Below are 22,923 nucleotides of genomic sequence, written 5' to 3'. Positions count from 1 at the left end.
GGGTAGGGAGGTTGTTTCTGATAGAGCCTCGGCTTAAGGAGAGATGAAAAGGCATCAGTAATAAGTCATAAACAGTAATAGCAGCAAGATAATAGGAATATGAAGTAAAAGAAACAATTAGATAGTGCTATAGATAAAAGTTCCCACATAGCATGATCCAATTAAGAGGTTTGTCTTCCAAAGAACTACTAAAATCATCGAAATAATGCATTTCCAGATTTTCCTCTTCTTTAACATTTTTCCTAGTGGTACCACTCAATATAACAGTGGGACTACTTCTTGATTGAGGTTTTTCAAATTATATACTCTTTCGATCCCTTTTTTTACTTATCTCTTTAACACCCCCCCCCCCCCCTCCCCCCCCACCCCAAACAAACAAACCAAAAAGACAAAAGAATGTACAAAATATTTTTTTACCCACAAGGGTGGCTTAGTTGGTTGAGCACGGAGCTTCCATAATGGAGTTTCAATGGTCTATACATTCACTGTTAAGTTTCATTGGTCTAGACATTCACTGACATTTTAGAAAACAATTTTATCGAAAATGAGAAGGGTTGAAGGAGTAGATAAATGGAGGTAAACAAACTAATTAGGTTCTATAATAAGTACAACTTAAGATAATACAATCATTATTAGATAAAAAGCATTACAAAACCATTAACATTAATAAACATGTACAATGACTTTACATATCTGAGCACTCACACTTCACTAACAAATTATAACCCGATAATATGACCAATAGTCATCAAAGGTCGTGTCATCTTTTTTCCATTTTTATCAATTGGATATTTCGTTTTTGACAAAAAAAAAAAAAAAAGTACTTTCATTATTATTCATTGGTAATAAACAAGAGTTTTTCTTGACGCCGTTTTTACCCCATAGAGATATTGAATAGAAAAAGGAGGATCACTGTGACTATAGCCCTTGGTAAGTTTACCAAAGACGAAAATGATTTATTTGATATTATGAATGACTGGTTACGCACTATATTAAACTCTCTCATGATTATTATCTGTTCATTCCTCCTTCAACTGTTGGTGGCATAATCAATCCACGATTTTGCCTCTCCACATTTCCATGCCAACCTGTGCATAAAAAGAAATACTACCAAAAGTTAATCAAAAGACAGAACTTCCATATTAAATTATACCTTTGAGACATATAACATGTTTGACCAAGCTGTTGAGAAGTCAAAAATATTTATTTTAGAGTGTTGAAGTGTTTGGCCAAGTTTTTAGGAAAAAAAAGTAAGTGCTTTCAAATAATAATAGGAACAGTTTTCGGGAAGCTCATAAGGTTGCTTTTTCGGAGAAGTACTTTTGGTACCTAGGCCAAGTACAAATGCCTACTCTAATATTAACAAAAGTGATTTTCGAATTGATTAGCCAAATACGAACTGCTACTCTCCAAACGTATTCTTTTGAAAAATACAGCTGACGAAGAAACACTTTTCAAAATAAACAGATTTTAAAAGTTTCGCCACGTAGAAAAGGGCAGCCCGATGCACTAAGCTCCCGCTATGCGTCTGTCCGGGGGAGGGCCGGACCACAAGGATCTACTGGACGCAGCCTTACCCTACATTTCTGCAAGAGGTTGTTCCACAAGTTTCGCCATGTAGGTTAATACATTTAACCTGACTTTACTTTCCACATTTATCTACTTCCAAAAATTAAAATAAAATAAAATAAGGGAAATGGTGAAATAAAATACTAGACAATTTGAGTTTTTACCAATGGACATATCAACTCCACGATTTTTGAGCTCACGATACTCTTGGCACAAGGCACACGCTTCACAAAAACAATGAACTAAACAATCCCCACAAGGGCTTTCTTTCAACAAGTATTGTTGTCTCATCTTGGAACGATAGAAACAAGAATAACAACATGGACAACCAGTCACACATATTATTATTGCGTATAATGCTCCATTTACTCCACAAGCTGCAACATGAAGGAAAAAATTAGTATAATTATGAAATTGAAGAAGGAAGATTTATAAGCAGAGACGGATTCACAAATTTAAATCATGACGTAAAGAGTTCCACTATGCTATGTGAATGAGTAAGTGGAGATTCTTATAGCTAAAACCTTTAACTTGTTTGGGATTGAAGCGTATTATTGTAATTTAGCATATCAAAAAGGAATGTTTAACATAAATAGATTTTTTATAGGGTAATTTGGACTACATAAATAATCTAAATTAACCCAACACTCAAATGAGCCAAATTTGAAGAAGTCAAGATAGACTGAGTTAAAAAATAGACAAAATAGACAGCCGTTGACCTGCCTAAACTTGGACGGATTATATCATTCAAGAACTTGGTCAACGCACTTACTTTTCGTTCTTTCTATCTTCAAATAAAACTGAGCTCATTATTCAAACAAATTAATATCAACAAAAAAGAAATGAGATATACTTACAATTAGAACCCTTGTCAATAATCTCAGCAACCTGTCCAAAAGTGATGCATGGACACCAGAATGTTATGCAACCTGATCAAACAAAACAAACAATAAAAGAAAAAAGTAAGCAGAGAGAAAGAAATTACCCTGTAATAATTACCCTGTAATTCCAAATTCTCTAATAAAGTAAATCCTAAAAAAATTAATTAGTTAATTAACAAAAAAGAAAAAATTACTTTTGTTGTTCTAATTTATATGACTCACTTTTTTTATCTGTTCCAAAATATAATATCTTTCCGTCCTTCAGTTATTGAGAAATCCTATTTTCTGTCCGTGTGATATATGCACTAACACATTTAACATTCAACTACTTAAAATGTGTTCTTTTAGTCCTATAATGTAGGAGATATGTTTATATATGGATTATTTTTGAAAATATTGCCCTCAATATGGAGCAGTATACATAACACATGAATTATTAAACAGTGAAACAGAAAATAATTCTAAAATTTTGTCAATTAATAAGAAAAGGAATCAAATGTGCACATCTTAAGGAATTGAAGATTAAACATGCTTAGTCAGATATCACAATGACTAAATTAAAATCCATCAATATCTGCCATTTATTCTATCCTACAAAACATACCCCTTTTTTTTTTGGTTAAATTTCATACCCACTAAAAATGTAATAATTTCACAAATCATAAAAACTTACAATTCTTGGGGTCGGACATGCAGTCACATAAGCCAGTTGACCATGGAACGTCATTCTTCTTCTTTCTATACATAGCCGGCTGCGGATCCATGGTCTCTACGTAAAACTGAGTTTTCGAGCTCATTTGAACGCCATCTGGCAGCGGCGTTTCGTCGCCATATGAAGATGAAAATTTCTGGTATTGATCACTTGAACTTGTTGAAGACTTCATGATAAAAAGAAAGGGAGCTGAGTTCTTGTTTTGGTTTTTGGATATAGAAAAGTGATGATATTTTTAGAAGACTTCGACTTATTATATGGTGTTGCCAAATTGTGAGTGGTCTAATAAATAAGTGGTCTAGTCAATTTTGACGACTCACAGTGAGGTTATGATCGTTACTACTAGTAGTAAGAAACTTCCTATTGCGCGTTTGTTTTAAATATTAGTTTAATTTATTTTTTCTCTTTTTGTCGAATTGTTGAGTTAAATTGATATGGTGGGATCGAGGTTATTGATAACGACTAATATGAGTAATGATTGAAAGTTTGCCTTGACTTGGTCATCATCTATGTGTTAGATTCCTATTTGCCTTTATTTTTGGACAAAGGTGCAAATATAGCCTTAATTTTGCGATTTATAACATATATGTCCCTCGTTAAAAAGTGGTGCATATATATTTCTGCCGATTGTTGTTATACAAATGTTGCAAATATATCTCTAGCGCTACGCAAATTGTGTAAATATGCCCTTTGTGCTGACAGAAAAAAATCATTTAGCTTATTTTTTTAATTAAGAAAATGTCACGTGACTTTAGAAAAATAAATTTACCCATTTTTTTAGTAGACTTATTTTTTTCCGAAGAGGATTGAAGATGTTGTTCTACAGAGTTTATGTTTTACAATTCTTGAGTCTAGAATTCTGTATTATGTTGTTTCTCGAGTTGTACCTTTGTTCGCTTTCATAGAAGCATAAATGACAAGACAATTTTTTTTCCTAGTGGGTTGTCTTGTTCGTTTAAAAAAAAAATTTGTTTGACTTTTTTTTTAAAAAAAAAAAAAGTCTGCCCATTTTTATAGACGAATCAGACCCAACACACTAGGAAAAAAAATTACCAAGCGGATTTAAAAAAGTAAGTCTACTAAAAAAATAGGTAGACTAATTTTTTTAAAGCCACGTGGTATTTGTTTTTATTAAAAAACAAGTTAAATGATTTTTTTTTTTAAAATCTGTTAGCAAAAAAAGTATATTTGCTCCATTTGTATAATAACAGGGGTATATATGCACAACTTTTTTAACGAGGGGTCTATCTGCTCTTAATCACAAAGTTGAGGGGTAAATTTGCTCCTTTTACCTTTATTTATTTTTTTGTTTAGTTTTTCATCCGGTGTTCAATAGTAATTTTCATCTAGTGTTCAAAATGACCATGCAAGCTAACTAAATAAAGTTGAGTAAACTTTTGAAAAACAAAATAAAATTGAATGATTATGTTAATCAATTGTCAATTACCAATTATCTAAAATTGAGTCACCATTCAAGTTTCTAACTCTTTTTAAATATTACAGTTTGATTTTTCTCACTTGTTGAATACTTAAAATTGATTGGGGATTACGGTTAGTCATCTCTGACTTAGACTTAACATGTCATGATCGGAAGTTTTCCGATTTGCCTTAGTCATCATCGATGTATTAGCATTTTATATGCCTTTATCTTTTTGTTGGTTTTTTATCGAGAATTTTTGAGGTTCGACTAATTAAAATAGGAACCGAAAAATCCCACTTCGACAAAAATGGTTTTTATTAAAGGCAATTTCATTGCCGAGTTATGGGGTCATTTGGTTTATCGCATTAATAAAATAATTTCAGCAAAATTTTGCATCAGTAGCTGTCAATACAAGGTTGGTCATACAAGCAAGTATAATTGCCGTATTTCTTAACAATACTAAGAGCCCGTTTGGCTTATAAGTTGCTGAAAACAGCTTATAAGTCGTTTTCAGCTTTTTTGAGTGTTTGGCTGGCCAGCTTATAAATCATTTTGTGCTTAAAATAAGCTCAATTTAATTTTTTTGGCTTACAAGCTATTTTCAACTTATAAGCTGATTTCTTTAATCTATGCCAAACGGGCCCTAAGTGTAATTGAAGACAAAATATATTAAGAATCCCTGGAAGTAAGCAATTCTCATATAATAGTCTTTACATTATTATTCACCATAATTATATCTATACTACTCCCTCTGTCCCATATTACTTGGCCACATTATTTTCACTCAGGGGATTCAAAAAAATAACAAAAGCTAAATATTAAAAACTATGTTGCCCTGGGGATCGAACCCAGGACGCTAGAGATAATTTTAAACACCCCGGACCGCTTGAGCTAACCTTTTGCATTTGTTCAAGATGTTCAAAAGTTAATATATGTACATAAACACGAAAAATTTACCCTATATATACACTGTAGTTTTTTACCGAGGGTGTTTAGGTGAATACCCTCACCGCCATGTAAATCCGCCCCTGCATCTTACCCTTAGTATTAAATGTTTTTTAAAATAGTCAATATTGATTAGAACGTATTTATTGGAGAAAGATAACGATAAGGTAATAAAATACATCTCGTATTTATGATTTGTTAAGAGGCGTACAAAAGGGAAAGTGGTCAAGTTATATGGGACGGAGGGAATATTAGTTATCCATCTTATAAAGAATTTCTACGATATAATTTATGCATTGCTAATTTGTGAATCAAAGGGTTATATGGATTAGCTAATACACTATCTTTTTGTATGGGTTTAGCATTATCTGGACACATGAAGGGATCATATCCGCCCCCATTTTCAACGAGGTCTTTTTTATTGTGGCTTTATTAGAAATGGCGTGAATACTTTCTAGTCGTGAAAACTATTTTACAATATATAAAAAAAATTGACCAAGGATATAATCGAAAGATCCATCAAACATTCAGTAAATTCATACCCTAACTCATTGGATTCTAGAGTAGGTGTTAGGGAGAAAGTGAGAACGAAGAAAAATTCTGCAATTTCAATATTCTGGACATTCCCAAAATGTGTAACTCTTCCATACGTCATAACTCAAAAAATTGCGTGGATTTCCCTTCATACGGACCGGTCTTTAATTTTTATCTCTACTTCTCATTTAATGAAAATTTGTGGGCTTAAGTACCCTTTTCGCACTAGAAATTCTGGGTTCGATCTCCAGTAGAGTCGAAAATAATAATAATTTCGCAAGGCATAGGTTTCTATGAACCCATGCCTATTCGGGCGAAGTTACATAGAAACTATGCCTTGTCCGACAAAGGTTTGTGGAAATGAAGTTCTGCTTTAATTTTGCAACTTAGCCTATAGGCATAGGTTCTATGTAGTTTTATAGAAACATTTGTCGTGTCCGGCATAGTTTCTGTGTAACTACATAGCGAACACGCATAATTTCATATGAACTTATGCCTTGCGATTTTTTTATTTTTTTTGACTGAACAGGATTCGAACATAAAATCTTGGTATATTCTTAGTCACTTTTTTAAACGAAGGATAAAAATTAAAGACCAGCAAATTGAGGAACAAAAATTAAAAACCAGCGCCTTTGAAGCCCAATCGGGCAAATTACACTGGTCAACATTGTATGAAATATCTATTAATGATGATGAAGCTAAAAACTAAATTGGGCTTGTTTGGTATGGACTTCTAGCTGCTGCAGAGTCTGGATTGGATTGGGCCAGTCTTTTTCATGACCCTTGGACCAAGAAAATCTGGGTGATTTGAACAAATCACGCGCCGCTATTTAACTTTTGTCTCCTTCTAAGAAATTTGTATAAAATAACACAGCGCTATAGTCGCAAAATGATAAGACTTTCACAAGTCATGTCAGATAGTAATGAATATAATTACAATCTTCATTCTATCTATCTTAAAATTATTCACAAATAATGCCCGATTACAAACTTGTTTTGTTCACAAATCATGCCGTGCATGACTTACAATATTAATTCTACTTATCCTTACATTTATTGCACAAGTCTAGTTGATGTTGTTCAGATTCATAAATAATGCCAGATTAATAAGATTTAATATTATCTTCGTTCTATTAATTTTGTTAAATTATTCGCAATTCGCACGATATTGGCATGCCTTGTTTGTGTTTGCAAGACTGAATTTTAATGATAATTTGTTGTGATGTTCTTATTGTTAATGTAGTTCCCATTTATTCGAAAGATTTTAATAAATATGTAGTCCATTCCTCTTTTCTCAAGTTAGCAAAAAAGAAAAGTTGATCTAAAATGCCTACACAGTGCTCATACTGCAAAAAAAAAAAAAAAAAGTAATAATTGTTTCATACTTTCACGCTATTTACTGTGGTTTCCAAAACAAACCTAACACTTACAGCCCCTTTAAATCCCTACCAATGAAAATTCCCACTTTTATATCAAACGTATAAAAAAGCCTTTGGACAGCTTTCTTTTTTTCAACTACCGAATATTTCATGATATGTTTCTGCAAATCTACAACTCTTCCTCGACCAAAATAATACCCACCATTTAGAAAGATTATTTTGGTGGTTGAAAAGTTGTATGATGAAGCATTTGTTAAATTAAATACTATGAACCCGTTTGGATTAGCTGGAAAAAAAATGGCTTTTAAGCATAAGTACTGAAAGTTATTTTATAAATAAGCAGTTACGTATTTGGATAAAAGTGCTTAAAGGGTTTTTAGAAGTAAGGATAATATTTAAAATTAATAGAAAATATAAAAGATAAAAGGATAAAGTTATTGATCAAACCAAAATGGCTTTTAAGCCCAACAAAAAAGTTGGGGCTGAGCAACTTCTTGGTTTTGACTTATTTTTTAACTTAATTTAAGCTGTTTTCTATTTTTATCAAACACCCAAATAAGTTAAAAATGGGTTATAAGTTGATTTGACCAACTTATAAGCCAATCCAAACGGGCTCTATAGCTCGTGTTTTCAACTTCAAGTTTCGGCCTTGAAGTTCTCTCACGTTTCAAACAAATTTAATAAACTCTTTGATAAAGTTGAATTGTCTCAACAGATTAGACTTTTGCTGCACAACAAAAGGCACTCAATTCATCCATGGAGTGATCACGGTACTCTCAACAAATACAGCCATTGATTTTATTGCAATATATGGGCTTCACTCTATACAGGATAGAACACCACTTGGGGATGGACTTGAGAGACTTAGGGTTAGGGGTCAAATACAGGGGCCTTGGCTACTCATGGGAGATTTTAATACACTGCTAATGGAAGAGGATAGAGTAGGGGGAGCCACTGTACAACATGGGGAAATTAGAGACTTCAAACACTTTCTTGATAATACTGGCCTATCTGAAATGAAGACTGTGGCAGGAGATACACATGGACAAATTCTCATATACATAGCAAAATTGACTGGGCGCTGGTTAATTCACAGTGGCTAATAAACTTTCCCCACATTGGAACTACCATATTAAATCCCGGATTCTCAGATCACTGCCCACTTAGTGTCACTATAAAACCTAACCCTCCTTGCTCCAAAAAATCCTTCAAGTTCATAAACAGCCTAGCAGATCATGATGAGTTTATGAGCAGGGTTTCTAATGCGTGGAATACTCCTCTGCATGGGCAAAATATGCAACTGGTATGGAGGAAACTTAAATTAGTCAAAGCTGAAATGAAAATCCTCAATACTAAGGAGTTTACTAACACTGATAAAAGGATCACGCAGATTAGAGAGGAGTTGGAGGCTGTCCAAACATTGCTGTCTGACCCTCGGCATTCTCCTACATTATATGACACTGAAAAGCACCTAAAGCAACAACTTGACAAATAGAGATTGGTGGAGGAAAGCATTCTCAAACAAAAGGCTAGAGTCCATTGGCTCAAAGTGGGTGATTCTAATGCCAAATATTTCTTTGCATCCATGAGACAAAGGCAGATTCAAAACCAAATCAGAAGACTAATTGACACTAATGGCACTGTCCTTGATACCATTGCTGGAATAGAAGGTGAAATTCTGAACTTTTATCAATCTCTTTTGGGAACTGCTGCTACATACCTGCCTGTTATTGATCCTAGGGTGATGAAAGAGGGGCCCATACTAAATAGGAACCAGCAACTAAGGCTCATTGCTCCAGTTGATCCTGAGGAAGTATTATTGGCCTTAAAGGGAATGGATGATTCCAAGGCGCCAGGCTGTGATGGCTTCAACGCCTGTTTCTTCAAGCGAGCATGGCCTATTATTGGAACTCAAGTTACTGCTGCTGTCATTAAATTCTTTGACACTGGAATTATGTGCTACCATTACCCTGGTTCCAAAAGTCAAAAATCCCTCGACCATTAGAGAGTTCAGGCCCATAGCCTGCTGCACTACACTTTATAAGCTGATATCCAGAATCATAACCAACAGAATGCAAGGACTGATGAATTCTTGTCACGACCCAGCCCCGTGGGCCGCGACTGGTGCCCTATTTGGACACCCCAAACAGACTTACATACCAAATCGTCATATTATAGCTTAACTAAAAGTTAATATTCATCATTTTAATAGACTGAAAACAATTATTACCTGAAGCGGTCGCGCGTACAAAATATCATATCAGAATCAAAAGAGGCGGCGGAATACACATCGCCGATTATATGCACATATACAAACATACAGGCCATTTTGGCCGCATTCAAATCTGGTAGATTGGCGGAATATACATCGCCAGATACATACACGTATACAGACAAATGGGTCGTTTTGGCCACAATAGCAAACGGGACCGCAATAAGACGCAGACCATAAACAAACGAACACACACATGACCCATGACCCACATATATGACTACAGGCCTCTACAAATCATAACGGAATCATATGACGGGACAGGGCCCCGCCGTACCCCAAATGGTCAAATATACAGAAACATATACATCATAAAAGATATGTACCAACGCATGGGCTCTGGATCAAAAGGAGCACTCTGTAATAGTAGAATGGGTGGCCTACACTGGTGGATCACGAACCTCTGTACCTGCGGGCATAAAACGCAGCCCCCGAAGAAAGGGGGTCAGTACGAAAGATGTACGGAGTATGTAAAGCATAAAGTACAGAAATCCAAACCACAACTGAAGTGAAGGGTAAAGAGAGAGAATACCGGATCAATATATCAAAACTTGTACTGAAGACATATGTACATAATGCAAACAGAAATCATGCATAAGGCTCAGGAACGTGGTCACCACTCCGACGCTGGTGCCACAACACAACATACTCCAGAAGGTTTCAAATCTCCGTACAAACCCCGAACATAACATATCATCGCAACGTATCATAACATCAAAACATATCATAAGCCATATCACAACATAACTCCATAAACGGTACCCGGCCCTATGGCGAGGTCTCGGGAACCGTAACACATCATACTGCCGAATATGTCATAATACGCACGATCACAAAACCGGCCCGGGAACCGGCGAACGATATCATAGTAATAGGCACGAGCAGAGTAGTGCGGAAACCATATGCATATACACAATTAAATTCCAAGACTCGACAAATAAATACATATACATATATATATATTGAGATCAGAAAGCTCAAAGTAAGTATCGAGTCTGTCGGAATTAGTATACCAAAGATATGAGCCTTTAAATTTACAAAACTTTCAAAAAATACCTCATAAACCATTTTCTGAAAATTTAGTATCATTCACATTAAGGAGCTTTCAAATAACTTATGGAGCAAATCAAACGGAGCCTTAAATTCATAGGCAAAAGTCTCTTTTTTATATCATACAAAAATAGATCAAGTAAGACAAACGAAGGAAGTCTCGGGACTAGTGGGCCCACCTCAGGTAAAGTCGAGGTGGCGTACGAAATTTACAAACGTTAGACTCTATGGAGTCATCCATGAAAGTTTCAAAGCGATTCGATTACGTATGAGAAAGTTACGAGTGCTTGAGCATTTCTTTCCAACAAACATATGATTCTAATTCAATTTCATTGAATGAAATAGTACTAAAAGTAAACTCGGATTTCTAGGAACAGGATATTCCCCGAGGCTCAAATTCAAACCTAGTACACCTAGGACATGCCAAAAGAAGGAAAGGTAGGGCCTTACATACCTTATTCGCGTCCCACGCTCGTCCGAGCTCAACTCCCGTTTTCACCAAAATCTACAATTGGTTATAATTATCAAATATGAGTTACAAGCTTTTAAGAATTCAAACTTAAGTCCATATTTGTCTACTGAAATTTCGGCAGCATTTCCCCTATAAATTCAACATCCCCGAGAATCATCTCGGCCCAAAATATCAACAACAACAACACGACAATACCAACAACATCAACAATCATCACAAAACACACTATAACATAAATAGTCTTCTTTTCTACATAGTGCAACAACTTCCATTCCAATTTCACAATTCCAAGCTAATATCAACATTTCCATATTCATTTACTAATTTAAGACCATTTAAATACAATTCAGAACCATTTCACATTATTCCACCTGAATTCCTTCATACGCAACAAAACTACCACGACGCATCTTCTACTTTCAAATTCATAATCAACAACAACAATCCATACTTTAACACTTCATTTCCCTAATATCATAAAATCATACTAAATGACATAATCTTCTACAATCAATTTCAATGCCAACTTAGACCATTTAACCTTCATTTACATTATAAGGGTCACAACTAACATATTGAACAAAATTAATTCACTTCCATTTTATCTCCCACACTACACGGCCCCCTACTCCATTTTACAACTTCAACCAAATTATCAAACTTCCATGTCCAATATGGAACTTACAACAACCACAACTAGAATACTACATAAAATTCAACTCATATTGCCTATACAACAACACATATACACGGCTACATACACACATATACACCCACCATACAAACTTCCATATTTCCATAAGTTCTACCCATTTCTACATACTACAACATAAACAAGCCTTCATAACATAATTAAAAGGGATTAATTCTTACCTTTTTCCTCCCAACCTCTTCACTTGTCCAAAGTGTTAAATTGGCGAAACAAGTGGCCTATCTTCCGAAATAGCTACACCACGTTGTAGAGGGTCCTTGAATTAGTGGAAATACCACAAGAAAACAATTTTGGAAACAAAATTTCAAGGACCTAATTTCTTAGGGTCTTGGCCGAATGGCTTAGCTTATTTTTGCTCTTCTTCTTTTGTTCTCTCTTTCTCTAATTTTTCTTGAAACTTCTAAGGGATAAAGCTCCTTAATATAATTTATCACATGGGTTTTTAAGGGGCATGGGCTTGGGCCATGATGATGGCCAGCCACCCCTCCCTCTTTGGGCCCCAATTTTTCTTATTTTATTTGAGCCCAATTTATTATGGGTTTATTTGTAATTCCCGAAACTAATTTCCAAAATTCCAAATTTGCCCTTGGCCTTCCCCGATGTTTCCGCGTCAATATTTTTCATGAGCAACAACATATATATATATCAAATGAAATCAACATATGGCCTTATTCCTCACAAGTCACAATTATTTCGAAATTTTTGACTATGCGAAACACGGGATATAACAATTCTATTATTGATGGCAATCAGACTGCCTTTGTACCTGGCAGAATGATCACTGACAACTCATCCTTAGCCATGAATTGGTGAAGGAGTATGGAAATAAAGGAATCTCTCCTAGATGTATGATGAAAGTAGGCATGCAAAAGGCATACGACTCAATGGAATGGCCTTTCCTGGAACATATACTACACTCCTTGAATTTTCCTTCTAAATTTGTAACCTGGATCTTGGCTTGTGTCAAGACTGTGACATACTCTATTGTGTTGAATGGAAATCCTTTACCACCCTTTGATGCAAAGAAGGGACTTAGACAAGGGGACCCCCTATCCCCTTATCTGTTTGTCATCATTATGGAGTATCTTAGTAGACTGCTAAAGTCAGTGGATCAAGTGAAGCAATTTAAATACCATCCTAAGTGTGCCAGACTGAAAATTGTCCAACTGGGGTTTGCTGACGATTTGCTATTATTCTCAAGAGGGGATCTAACATCCGTCGAGGCAGTGTATAATTGTTTCAAGAAATTTTCAGATGGTTCAGGACTTAATGCAAACTTGAACAAAAGCTGCTTATTCTTTGGAGGGGTAAAGTCGGATGTTCAGGACCAAATATTAAACAGACTGGGTTTCACTAAAGGGGAAATGCCTTTCAGGTACTTGGGAGTACCCCTCAGTACCAAGAGACTGTCCATAGCACAGTGCCAATCTCTACTAGATAAGATGCTGAGCAGAATCACCTCCTGGTCTGCTAGATTACTTTCCTATGCTGGGAGAGTGCAACTAATCAAAAGTGTCCTTACTGCTATACAAACTTTCTGGTCACAGATCTTTATTCTCCTTAAAAAAATATTGGAAATGATCAATGCAATATTAAAGGGGTATCTATGGACTGGAACCACTGACAAAGCAAAGAAAGCTCTCACAGCCTGGGAACAATTATGCAAACCAAAGGCAGCAGGGAGCCTAAACTTCACTGATATTTTGGAGTAGAATAGAGCAGCAATTTCTAAACTCCTATGGAATTTGAGCCATAAAAAGGACAAACTATGGGTTAGATGGGTACATAGCTATTACATCAAAAATTAAGTCATCTGGGAAGTGCTACCTAAACAAGCATCTTGGGTGCTTGGTAAGATACTGAAGAGCAAGAAGTATTTTGTAAAGGTCGGGTATACATATGCAGATTATCTTCATATGCCTAAATTCTCAATTCAACACATCTACAGAACACTATAACCTATATACCCAAAGTCCCGTGGAGAAAGATGATTTGCAACAACTATGGTGTGCCCAAATGGATATTCACATTCTGAGTAGCGGCTATAGGAAGATTATATACCCGCGACAGACTTGCCAAATGGGGAATCACAAATATACTTGACTGCCCACTATGTAATAATGCTCATGAGTCAATTAGACATCTATACTTTCTATGTCCTTTCTCCAACTACGTGTGGACTCAACTGCTAGCTTGGCAAGGGATAAGCAGAGCACCCCAAGACTGGGAAGTGGAACTGGCATGGATATCAAGAAATACTAGGAAATCAGTGGAGGCTGAAATATTTAGAATAGTTGCTGCAGGCTGCATATATCATATATGGAAAGAAAGGAACTATCAAATTTTTAAAGCCAAAACCAGGACTGCTAAACAAGTGATCAAGACTGTGATCCAGGAGGTTTGTTATAGAGGAAATGTCCGAGCTGGGATCGAGCGAAGACTGAGAGCCATGAACTTTTACCCTGTGTAATGCTAGTTAAATGTATAGGTGCGTATTTGGCTGGTTAGAGGTAATGTAGACATCTGGACAGAGGCTGGTATGGTACTATTGTAAATCCAGCTTCTTTTTTTGCTTTGTAATTCTCATATTAGTAATAAAATCCTTTTATTTACCAAAAAAAAAAAATGAATTGTCTCAAATTTTTTCAGATAAATTATTTTAGAGCAAAGGATGAGTGAAGTACTTAGGAGGAAGAATCTTTTTTTAGATGCAAGGAAATAAGGAGTGGTAGAAGTGGATTTAAATGGATCAGATCAAAGTGAGGAATATTGGGCGAGTGATCGTACAGTTGGAAAGGGTTTTGGGCTTCTTAATCGACGGTGTAGATGTGTGTTTGAAAATTTTCACGCGGATCTATGACATGGCTGCGCTTTTTCGTTATATATAATTCCACTAACTCATTGTAAAGAGGAGTATTTGTTTATTTAACCACCTACTCCTTCGGATCTTAGGTGCTACCTTAGGGAGCTTATTTTGACAGCTAGGCCAAATCCGGCTAAAAAGAAAAAGAAAAGGTCAAGGAGAGGGAGCAAGATGTATTTCGAATGGGTAAATACTTACCAGTATTAGGTGTTTTGCACCAAATTATTCTAATTTATTATGATTAAATAATTTAATAAAGTGAAATATATATTAATTAATTATGATTAAGTGATAAAAATATATGTGTAAATACATATCATATTTATTAATTTGATATAAATACACAATACAGATAAGTTTTTACTATCAAAACATAGGTTCCCTGAGAGAAAAACTTTCATTCTGTTCCTTCCATTAGACCACTGATATCTTGTGAGAATCGAGTATAAATGTGGTATAAAAGTATATAAACTTCAACTATATATATAGTTCACAGTGAAAGCAGCAAATGCGTTCATTTAGGGTTGCTAATAGGTTGATTCAGTTCGATTTTAAATGTTATCAATGTAATTTATCGTTATCAATTTATAAATATGCTAAAGTGTTACAAAACCGTTAAGATATTAGTTATCGATTATTATCCCTTAGTCAATTATTGATTGTTAACCGTTTGATTATCAGTTTAACCATTATGAACTAGATATTAAATTATAATTGTTTGTTTTCATATATAATGTCAATACATCAGCTTATCAACATGAACATATACTCGAGATTTGGTGTTTTAAAGACATCAAACATAAAAGTAACTTTATTATCTTCGGACAGCTATATAGGGTACTTGTACAAAGGTAAAGTTTCCAAAAATGCCGAAAATCCTCCATATGGCCACAACCTCCTATAATGTTTGAATCTGACCTTTTTGTGCTCCCAACTAGTAAATTATTACTAGTATCTACGTATAATACAGTTCGTAATTAGAAAGACTTACATAAATAGTCCATTTCTCTTTTCACATATTAGCAAAAATAGAAAAGTTAATCTAAAATGCCTACACAGTGCTCATTCTGTGAAAAAACAGTAATAATTTTTTCACTTTAATTATTGTGGTTTCCAAAAGAAAACTAACACTTCCTTTCCTTCAAATTTGTACCAATGAGAATTTCCACTTTTAAATCAAACATATAAAAAAGCCTTTGGACAGCTTTCCTTTGTTAAACTAATTGGCAAACGCAATTTTTTAAAAAAAAAAAAAGCAAAAGTACTAAAGTAAAAACTCAAGATATTAAAAAGGGATAGAAAAACAGAATCTTTCTGAATTTTTTAAATAAAGTAAAACTTACACAAATAGCTACCTTTTAATAGCTTCTAACTAGTTATTGCTATAAGTTGAAAATTTACAATTCGTAGCTGCTTTTGGCCGTATTTCAGTTGTATCTCGCGTTTTTGAAATAGAGTGAAATATAGCGAAATACAGAGAAATACAAAACACGTTAGAGTAAATTTAGGCTCTATTTTTTTAACATATTTTTTTTGAAAATTTCTGAGAGAAAAAATAGGCTATATTTTTGGAACATAATATTCTTTTCTTTTTTAAATAGTAAGTCAAATTAAATCAACCATATTTCACACAAATCATTGAAGAGTAAAATCAGGCCCTAATTATGGAACAGTTTTTTTAAAAAAAATATTATGGGATTCAATTTAAAACTTCCCATAAATCACGCATAACGGTTGTTCTTCCATAAAAGCTAACGAATCTCTCTCAACTTTTATCACAATCAAAACTTTTTAAATTCAAAAACCACTAAATATCTAAAAACTTCCAAATACAGAAAAATAAACACTGAAATATAATGAAATATGGTTAATTGTTTAAGAAATATAAAGTTGTAGTATGCGTATATATAATGGAATACAATGAAATATAATGAAATATGGTTAATTGTTTAAGAAATATAAAGTTGTAGTATGCGTATATACAATGGAATACAATGAAATATGGTTAATTGTTTAAGAAATATAAAGTTGTTAGAGCTCTTTTTTCACTCCGTCGTCGACCATGGCTTCACTCTGTCATCGACCTTCACTCCGTCATCGACCATGGCTCTTTTTAATAAAGCTTCACTTCGTCGTCGACTATGGCTGCTGCTACTACTGTAGGATTCTTCTGATGTAGGTGATGGAACAGAAGCATATGGAGTTCAAATCTGAAGAACTAGAACCTTAAGGTTTTTTCGAGTTTGGAGATGGAGATGGAGATAATAGTAATAGTGGTGGTGGAGATAGAGACGGGAGGGAGGGGTAAGTGAGTGGAAGGAGAAGAGAGGCTGGAGATAGAGTAAGGGAGGGAGAGAGGCGGCAGTAAGGTCAGGGGAAGGAGAGAGAGGAGGGAGAGAGGCGGCAGTAAGGTCAGGGGAAGGAGAGAGAGCAGAGGGATTTTTTTTATTTTTTTTAGGGTTTGGAGAAGATGATAAATCTTAAATATGTAGTGAGGGAGAATAGAGAGGTACATATATTTCAAAAGTTACTAGACCAGTTATGAAATATAATTTTGGAAAAATAAAACTACGAAAATTAAATAAAAAATAAAATAGTTATTATTCATAAATAAGTCTAACAGGTAGGTATGACAAGTAAATTTTTCTTAAATAAAAGCATCAATTTTGCATTTGCATTTGCATAGGCCCAGTTACAACATAGAGATCACTCACCAGTCACAGAAATTAAACAAAACTACAGGGAGTTAACAAAAACCGGTCTTCACCTTCAGAGCCATAAAACAAACAAATCTTTCTGAAACAGGGACTAAACAAAAGAAAAATTCAAAATATAAATATGGGATAGAAACACAGAATCCTTCTGAATTTCTAAACAAAAGCCTCAATTTTCATTTACAACAACACAAATCAAATCATTCAACAGTCACGCACGCAACTCTCCCTACAAATGATATTAAACAAAACTACAAGTACTAAACATTAAATTTGGGTAAATCAACAAGTTAGCATTTTTGCCATAAAAAGTCCCTATACTACTTTTCCCTCTTCATTTAAGCCCCCTTCAGTTGCAGCCACAGGAGTCTTCACCTTCGGCAGCCTTCCTTTTGCTCCTGGAGCACCACTTGGCAGCACAGCCACCGCTACTTTCCTTTTTAAACTACCAATTAAGGGAAATTTTCAAAAATATACATACTTCTCAAAATATTTACTCCACATAGTCCAATATAGAATTGTAACATTATATATAGGGGAAAATATTATACATAGCATATCAACTTGGAATAAAAGATGTTTATACACAAATATATTAAAAATCGGATGTTTATCCACAAAGCATAAGCCACGTGACATAAATATTTTCAAAAATAGACCTAGAGCAAAATTTTCCCTCAAAAAAGCAAAAGTACAAAAGTAAATTCAAACTATATATTCCTTCTGTATAAATCTATTTCTTTTTTAATTCATATCAAAATAAATGATATTTTTCTTAATTTAAAAATAAATTCACTTTATAAAATAATTTACAACCACACAAATATTTAAAGTTTATTTTGAATCATAAATTTCAAAAATCTTCATTCTTTCTTAAATGTCATGCCTAATAAAATAATTTCATATAAATTAAAACGGCAAGAGTATAAAAAAGGATAGAAAATACAGAATCTTTCTCAATATTTAAATAAAATCCTCAATTTTCATTTACATCCAGCCCAGTTACAACATTACAAATCCCTCAAACCAAGTCCACGCATCTCTTCCTAAAAATAAAATTAAACAAAACTAAAAGGACTAAAACATTAAAATTCGGATTAAACATTAGAATTAGCATTTTGCAATGAAAGTCCTAAAACTATTTCTCCCTCTTCAATTAAGCCCCTACACTTGCAGCAACCTGCGTCTTCACCTTGGGCGGCCTACCTCTACCTCTCCTAACACCACTTGCTTCCTTCACCACCGTCTTCTCCACAACCGGATACTTACGTGGCCTGCCACGTGTCCTCCCACTCCCTCCACTCTTCTTCATAGGCACTTGTATCGGCGCGTGTGGATCACGTTCCTTCGGTGGCCTGCCACGTGGTCTCGGGGGCGGTGGGACGTATCCAGCTGGCAACGGAGCTTTAGGTTTAGGTGGGCGTCCACGACCGCGACGTGGCGGCGCGTTAGGGTTAGGTTTCATGTAGTTGTTTTTGGACATAGTGAGTTGACCAATTTGTTTCATTTTGTTTAAGTGGTGTGCGAGGAGTGTACTGTGTGCTGGTGGGAGTGTACCATATGTTGATTCGATTTGTCTTGCGATTGCGGATTTGTTTGAACCGTTTTCCTCGTTCAATGCTTCTATTGCTCCCATTATCATCTACAATGAAAAACAAAACTCAATATATAATATATGGTTCACCCAAAACAAAAAAAAAAAAAAAAAAAAAACAAGAACTCAAAAATACACCCAAATTTACTTGTCAAATTGATACAAAAATTGCATCAATAAACAGGAAGTTAACATTCCATTTTCAAGCTCAGATTAATGTCCATAATTAGAAAGTGTACCCACTAATATCAACTTCTAAATCTGTAACAACCCTTAAAGACCCAAAAGATATGAAGAACAAAATGGGAAATAAAACAAAAAAAAAAGAAAGAAAAAAACCTCAAAATAATCACTGTATAGTTTTACACCCAAAATTTCCTTAATTAAACCTCAAATTAATCAGCTGAGATTATGTCCATAATTAGAAGTGCACCTACTTACATTAATTTCTAAATCTTAAAAGATAAAAAGAACAAAAGGGGGAGTAAAAATAAAGTAACTGTATAAGATTTACTTACATCAGGGTAAGAAGGGAGAGTTGAAGGAGCTGGTTGAAGCTGATTAGTAACTTGGTTATCACTTACTTCTTCAATACTAGCCATTGTTTTTTTTTTCTTCACAGATTATATATGTCAGATAAACTAAAATTTGAGAGGAAAATTATGAGTGAAGTATACTGTAGAAGAAAGAATTTGTTTTTTGGATGCAAGAAAACTAGGAGTGGAGGAAGTGGATTTAAATGGATCAGATCAAAGGGAAGAGAGAAAAGTTAGGAGCATGGGAAGAGTGATCGTACGGTTGGGGATTGGATTTGGAGTTTTTAAGCGACGGTATAGATATGTGTTTGAAATGTTTCACGCGGATTGATGACATGGCTGTGTTTGTCGTTATGTACATAATAATTTCACAACTTATTTTAACTTTATATATTTGTTTAATCATATACTCCCTTCGTTTCAATTTATATGAACGCATTTGACTGGACACGACATTTAAGAAAGAGGGAAGACTTTTGAAACTTGAGGTTCAAAATAAGCGTTGAAAATTTGTGTGGCTGTAAATCATTCATAAAGTAAATTTGTTTCCAAATTAGGAAAGAGGTCATTCATTTTGGCACGAACTAAAAAGGAAATAGGTTCAAATAATGTATACGTTTCATATTAGTAGAAGTGGAGTATGAAGGCATTTGTGTAATGGGTAAAGTTGTTGGCATGTGACCAGTAGGTCACGGATTCGAGTCATGTGCTAACAGTTTCTTACAGAAATGTAGGGTAAGACTTCGTACAATAGATCCCTGTGGTCCGATCCTTTCGTGGACAACACAAATGGCGGGAGTTTAATGCAACCGACTGCCCTTTATTAATTAGGCTAGAATTTTGAGTTTATGAGTTTTGAATTTTTAAAAATAGATTTATGTCTGGATTAATTAGTTTATATATAGTGATTTTTTAAAATTTATAAAAAAAGGTCTGAGCAAAAATTATTATATCGAACACATAGCTAGAATTGTAGCGCCTATGCACACTAGAAAATTTTCATTCTTAAAGTTCGAACTCAAGACCTCTTATTAAAATGAAGAGATTCTATCATTTCCGTCATGTCCCGGTAATTCTTTAGCTCATGAATCCCTGTACATTAATCTCTTTTTCGTTTTTTATATGATACAATTTTATTTTTAGTTTATTTAAAAGTGGCATGTTTATATTTAAAAGTAAATAACTCTGTATTATTTATCTTTAGTAACACAATTTTATATACAATTAATGTTGATGACATGTAAAAATTGCAAGTATCAAATTATCTTTACACAATTTAGGATGAAACAAGTAATAGGATTTAGCTTACATTTAGTGACAGAGTAAATAAATGTTCCACTATTAAAATTGACTTTGTTGTAACAGATTGTCTGTTTAGGGGGTCATTCGTTATATTACTTGTAAATAAATTTCTTTTACACAATCTTGTCTTGTATAAAAGTTATACTTTTTCATATTACTATTCTAACCCCAGATTCGGAATGAATTTTTGAAATTGGGCAAGGATTTACGATTCTAAGCCCCCGTTTGGCTATAAAAATTATTCATTTTATTCCGATTTTTTTTCATTTTCTTTTTAGAATCATCATTTGGTCATGAAAATTCCGAATATAACTTAATCTAAGTGAAACGAAGCCTAAATCTAAGTGAAAATTCCGAATTTTCACTTATCAAAAAAAATTCACTTTTTTTTACAATTACATTTCACCAAAAACCATAATTTTAAAAACTATGGTCAGACACAACTCCAACTCCAACTCCAAAATTCCAAAAAAAAAATGAATATTTTTTTTTATATCTATGGACAAACGAAGCCTAAATCTAAGTGAAAATGACACGTGTCGAGTTTCCAGGGGCTGTTAGAATAAAGGGTGAAAGAAATGGTGAGGGAAGTGGGATGTTATTGTGTCCCAGCAATCAGCAGATTATCAGTTACTGGATCAGCCATGATAATGCGGGAATGTGGGTCCTATATTCTTCAGAAAAGTGAACTAATTGGACCGCCCAACCGGACCCACAATGAGATGCTGAAGAAGAGTTTAAAACAAAAAAAAAAAAAAGTACTAGTATTATAAATAATTTCAAAATTTTTGTACAACCAAATGCCGTTAAAAAAGCTTTATCTTTGAAGAAATATTTCAAAAAACTTTTAAAAGAAACTCGATCTTTTTTATGACACAATTTTTTATTTAACTAAGCAAAAGAATTAAGGTCCGACAAACATTTAGCTTCAAGACACTAATAGCGACCTTGAAAATAATTGTATTAAACTTTTGAGTCTCGCTTGTCCTGTGAGCAAATTTTCAACCGAAAAATATTGCACAAGGGGGTTATCGTTCTCATTTAATATGTGAAGGGGGTATTGTTTTCTAACCCCTAAATGTTAGGGGAGTAAAGTGGGATTGACTCAGATCAAATCAAGCACACAAGCTAACGGTTTACTTGCACACCCTATTTATAGTTAATCAATAAATACATGACATACTATTTCAAAGGGAAAGGTCAAATTTGTTTGGGAAATATGTGAAAGAGCCAAATTTGCCTTCGGTTAATATTTGAGGTCAAATATGCCCTTATCATTACTAAAAATGGGCTAAAATTTGCCCTTATTTTCAAACGGCGAAAGTTTAGCCACGTGTTCGAGGGTAAATTTGAATCTTTCATATAGTTCAAAGGCAAATTTGACCCTTCTTCCTAATTTTGAGTTTTTAGTTTTTATTTTTATTTTTAGTTCTCCTTTCTTTGTCCCTATCACTACCTCTGCCACCAATCATCCTTTCTTCTTCCTTCCTCCTTTTACCCTTATGCGGCTATACATATGCATTAAATAGTATTATGTATGGCATGTTCAAGTAGTTTAGCACATTTCTTCCGGGTGGTGGAGGGGTGACAAGGAGAGAGAGAAAAGGAAGATGGTGGTGGAGGTGATGTTAACAATGGTGGTGGGGAGAGACAAAGAGGAAGGATGAAGAAATGGTGATTGGTGGTAGAGGTATTGTCGGTGAGAGAGAAAGGAGGAATTAAAAAAAAGGGAAAAGAGTAAAAAATGTGCTTAATCTATGATAAATGACTCAAAAATGCCCTGCTTCCACCTATTGGATAAAAATATCCTTAGGGGTCATTTGGTAGGAGGATAATTTATCCAATGTAGATGGGATTAGGTGGGATAAGATGGATTACTAATATCACCCTTTATGTGGAATTACTAATCCCGCCTTATCCCACCTTTTATCCCATCTACATGGGATTGGATAGGATATCAAAAAAGTT

At 34.3% G+C, this 22,923-nt stretch overlaps 2 protein-coding genes across 2 annotated transcripts; both read right to left on the bottom strand.

The window, feature by feature from the left end:
• Window positions 1-618: 618 nt before the first annotated feature.
• LOC132615504 (protein PLANT CADMIUM RESISTANCE 2-like) lies at window positions 619-3,420 on the bottom strand. The gene is made up of 4 exons (XM_060330106.1): window positions 3,124-3,420; window positions 2,427-2,498; window positions 1,734-1,946; window positions 619-1,088 (listed from the first exon to the last, which is right to left on the bottom strand). The coding sequence occupies exons 1-4, from the start codon at window positions 3,332-3,334 to the stop codon at window positions 1,012-1,014; spliced, it is 573 nt and encodes a 190-aa protein (XP_060186089.1). The 5' UTR covers window positions 3,335-3,420; the 3' UTR covers window positions 619-1,011.
• A 15,046-nt stretch (window positions 3,421-18,466) lies between these two features.
• On the bottom strand, window positions 18,467-19,843 carry LOC132615209 (HMG-Y-related protein A-like). The gene is made up of 2 exons (XM_060329772.1): window positions 19,636-19,843; window positions 18,467-19,165 (listed from the first exon to the last, which is right to left on the bottom strand). The coding sequence occupies exons 1-2, from the start codon at window positions 19,717-19,719 to the stop codon at window positions 18,680-18,682; spliced, it is 570 nt and encodes a 189-aa protein (XP_060185755.1). The 5' UTR covers window positions 19,720-19,843; the 3' UTR covers window positions 18,467-18,679.
• Between the last annotated feature and the right edge of the window lie 3,080 nt (window positions 19,844-22,923).

Source organism: Lycium barbarum, chromosome 10, assembly GCF_019175385.1.
Source record: "Lycium barbarum isolate Lr01 chromosome 10, ASM1917538v2, whole genome shotgun sequence".
Taxonomy (NCBI): domain Eukaryota; kingdom Viridiplantae; phylum Streptophyta; class Magnoliopsida; order Solanales; family Solanaceae; genus Lycium; species Lycium barbarum.
This window is presented reverse-complemented; position numbering and strand designations above follow the sequence as displayed.

Coding starts and splice junctions, on each gene's coding strand:
- LOC132615504 (XM_060330106.1), bottom strand. CDS start 3,334: ATGAAGTCTTCAACAAGTTCAAGTGATCAATACCAGAAATTTTCATCT. Junction 2,499..3,123: donor CATGTCCGACCCCAAGAATT/GTAAGTTTTTAT, acceptor TTGTTTGATCAG/GTTGCATAACATTCTGGTGT. Junction 1,089..1,733: donor TGGAGTTGATATGTCCATTG/GTAAAAACTCAA, acceptor TTTTATGCACAG/GTTGGCATGGAAATGTGGAG.
- LOC132615209 (XM_060329772.1), bottom strand. CDS start 19,719: ATGGCTAGTATTGAAGAAGTAAGTGATAACCAAGTTACTAATCAGCTT. Junction 19,166..19,635: donor CTCTCCCTTCTTACCCTGAT/GTAAGTAAATCT, acceptor TTTTCATTGTAG/ATGATAATGGGAGCAATAGA.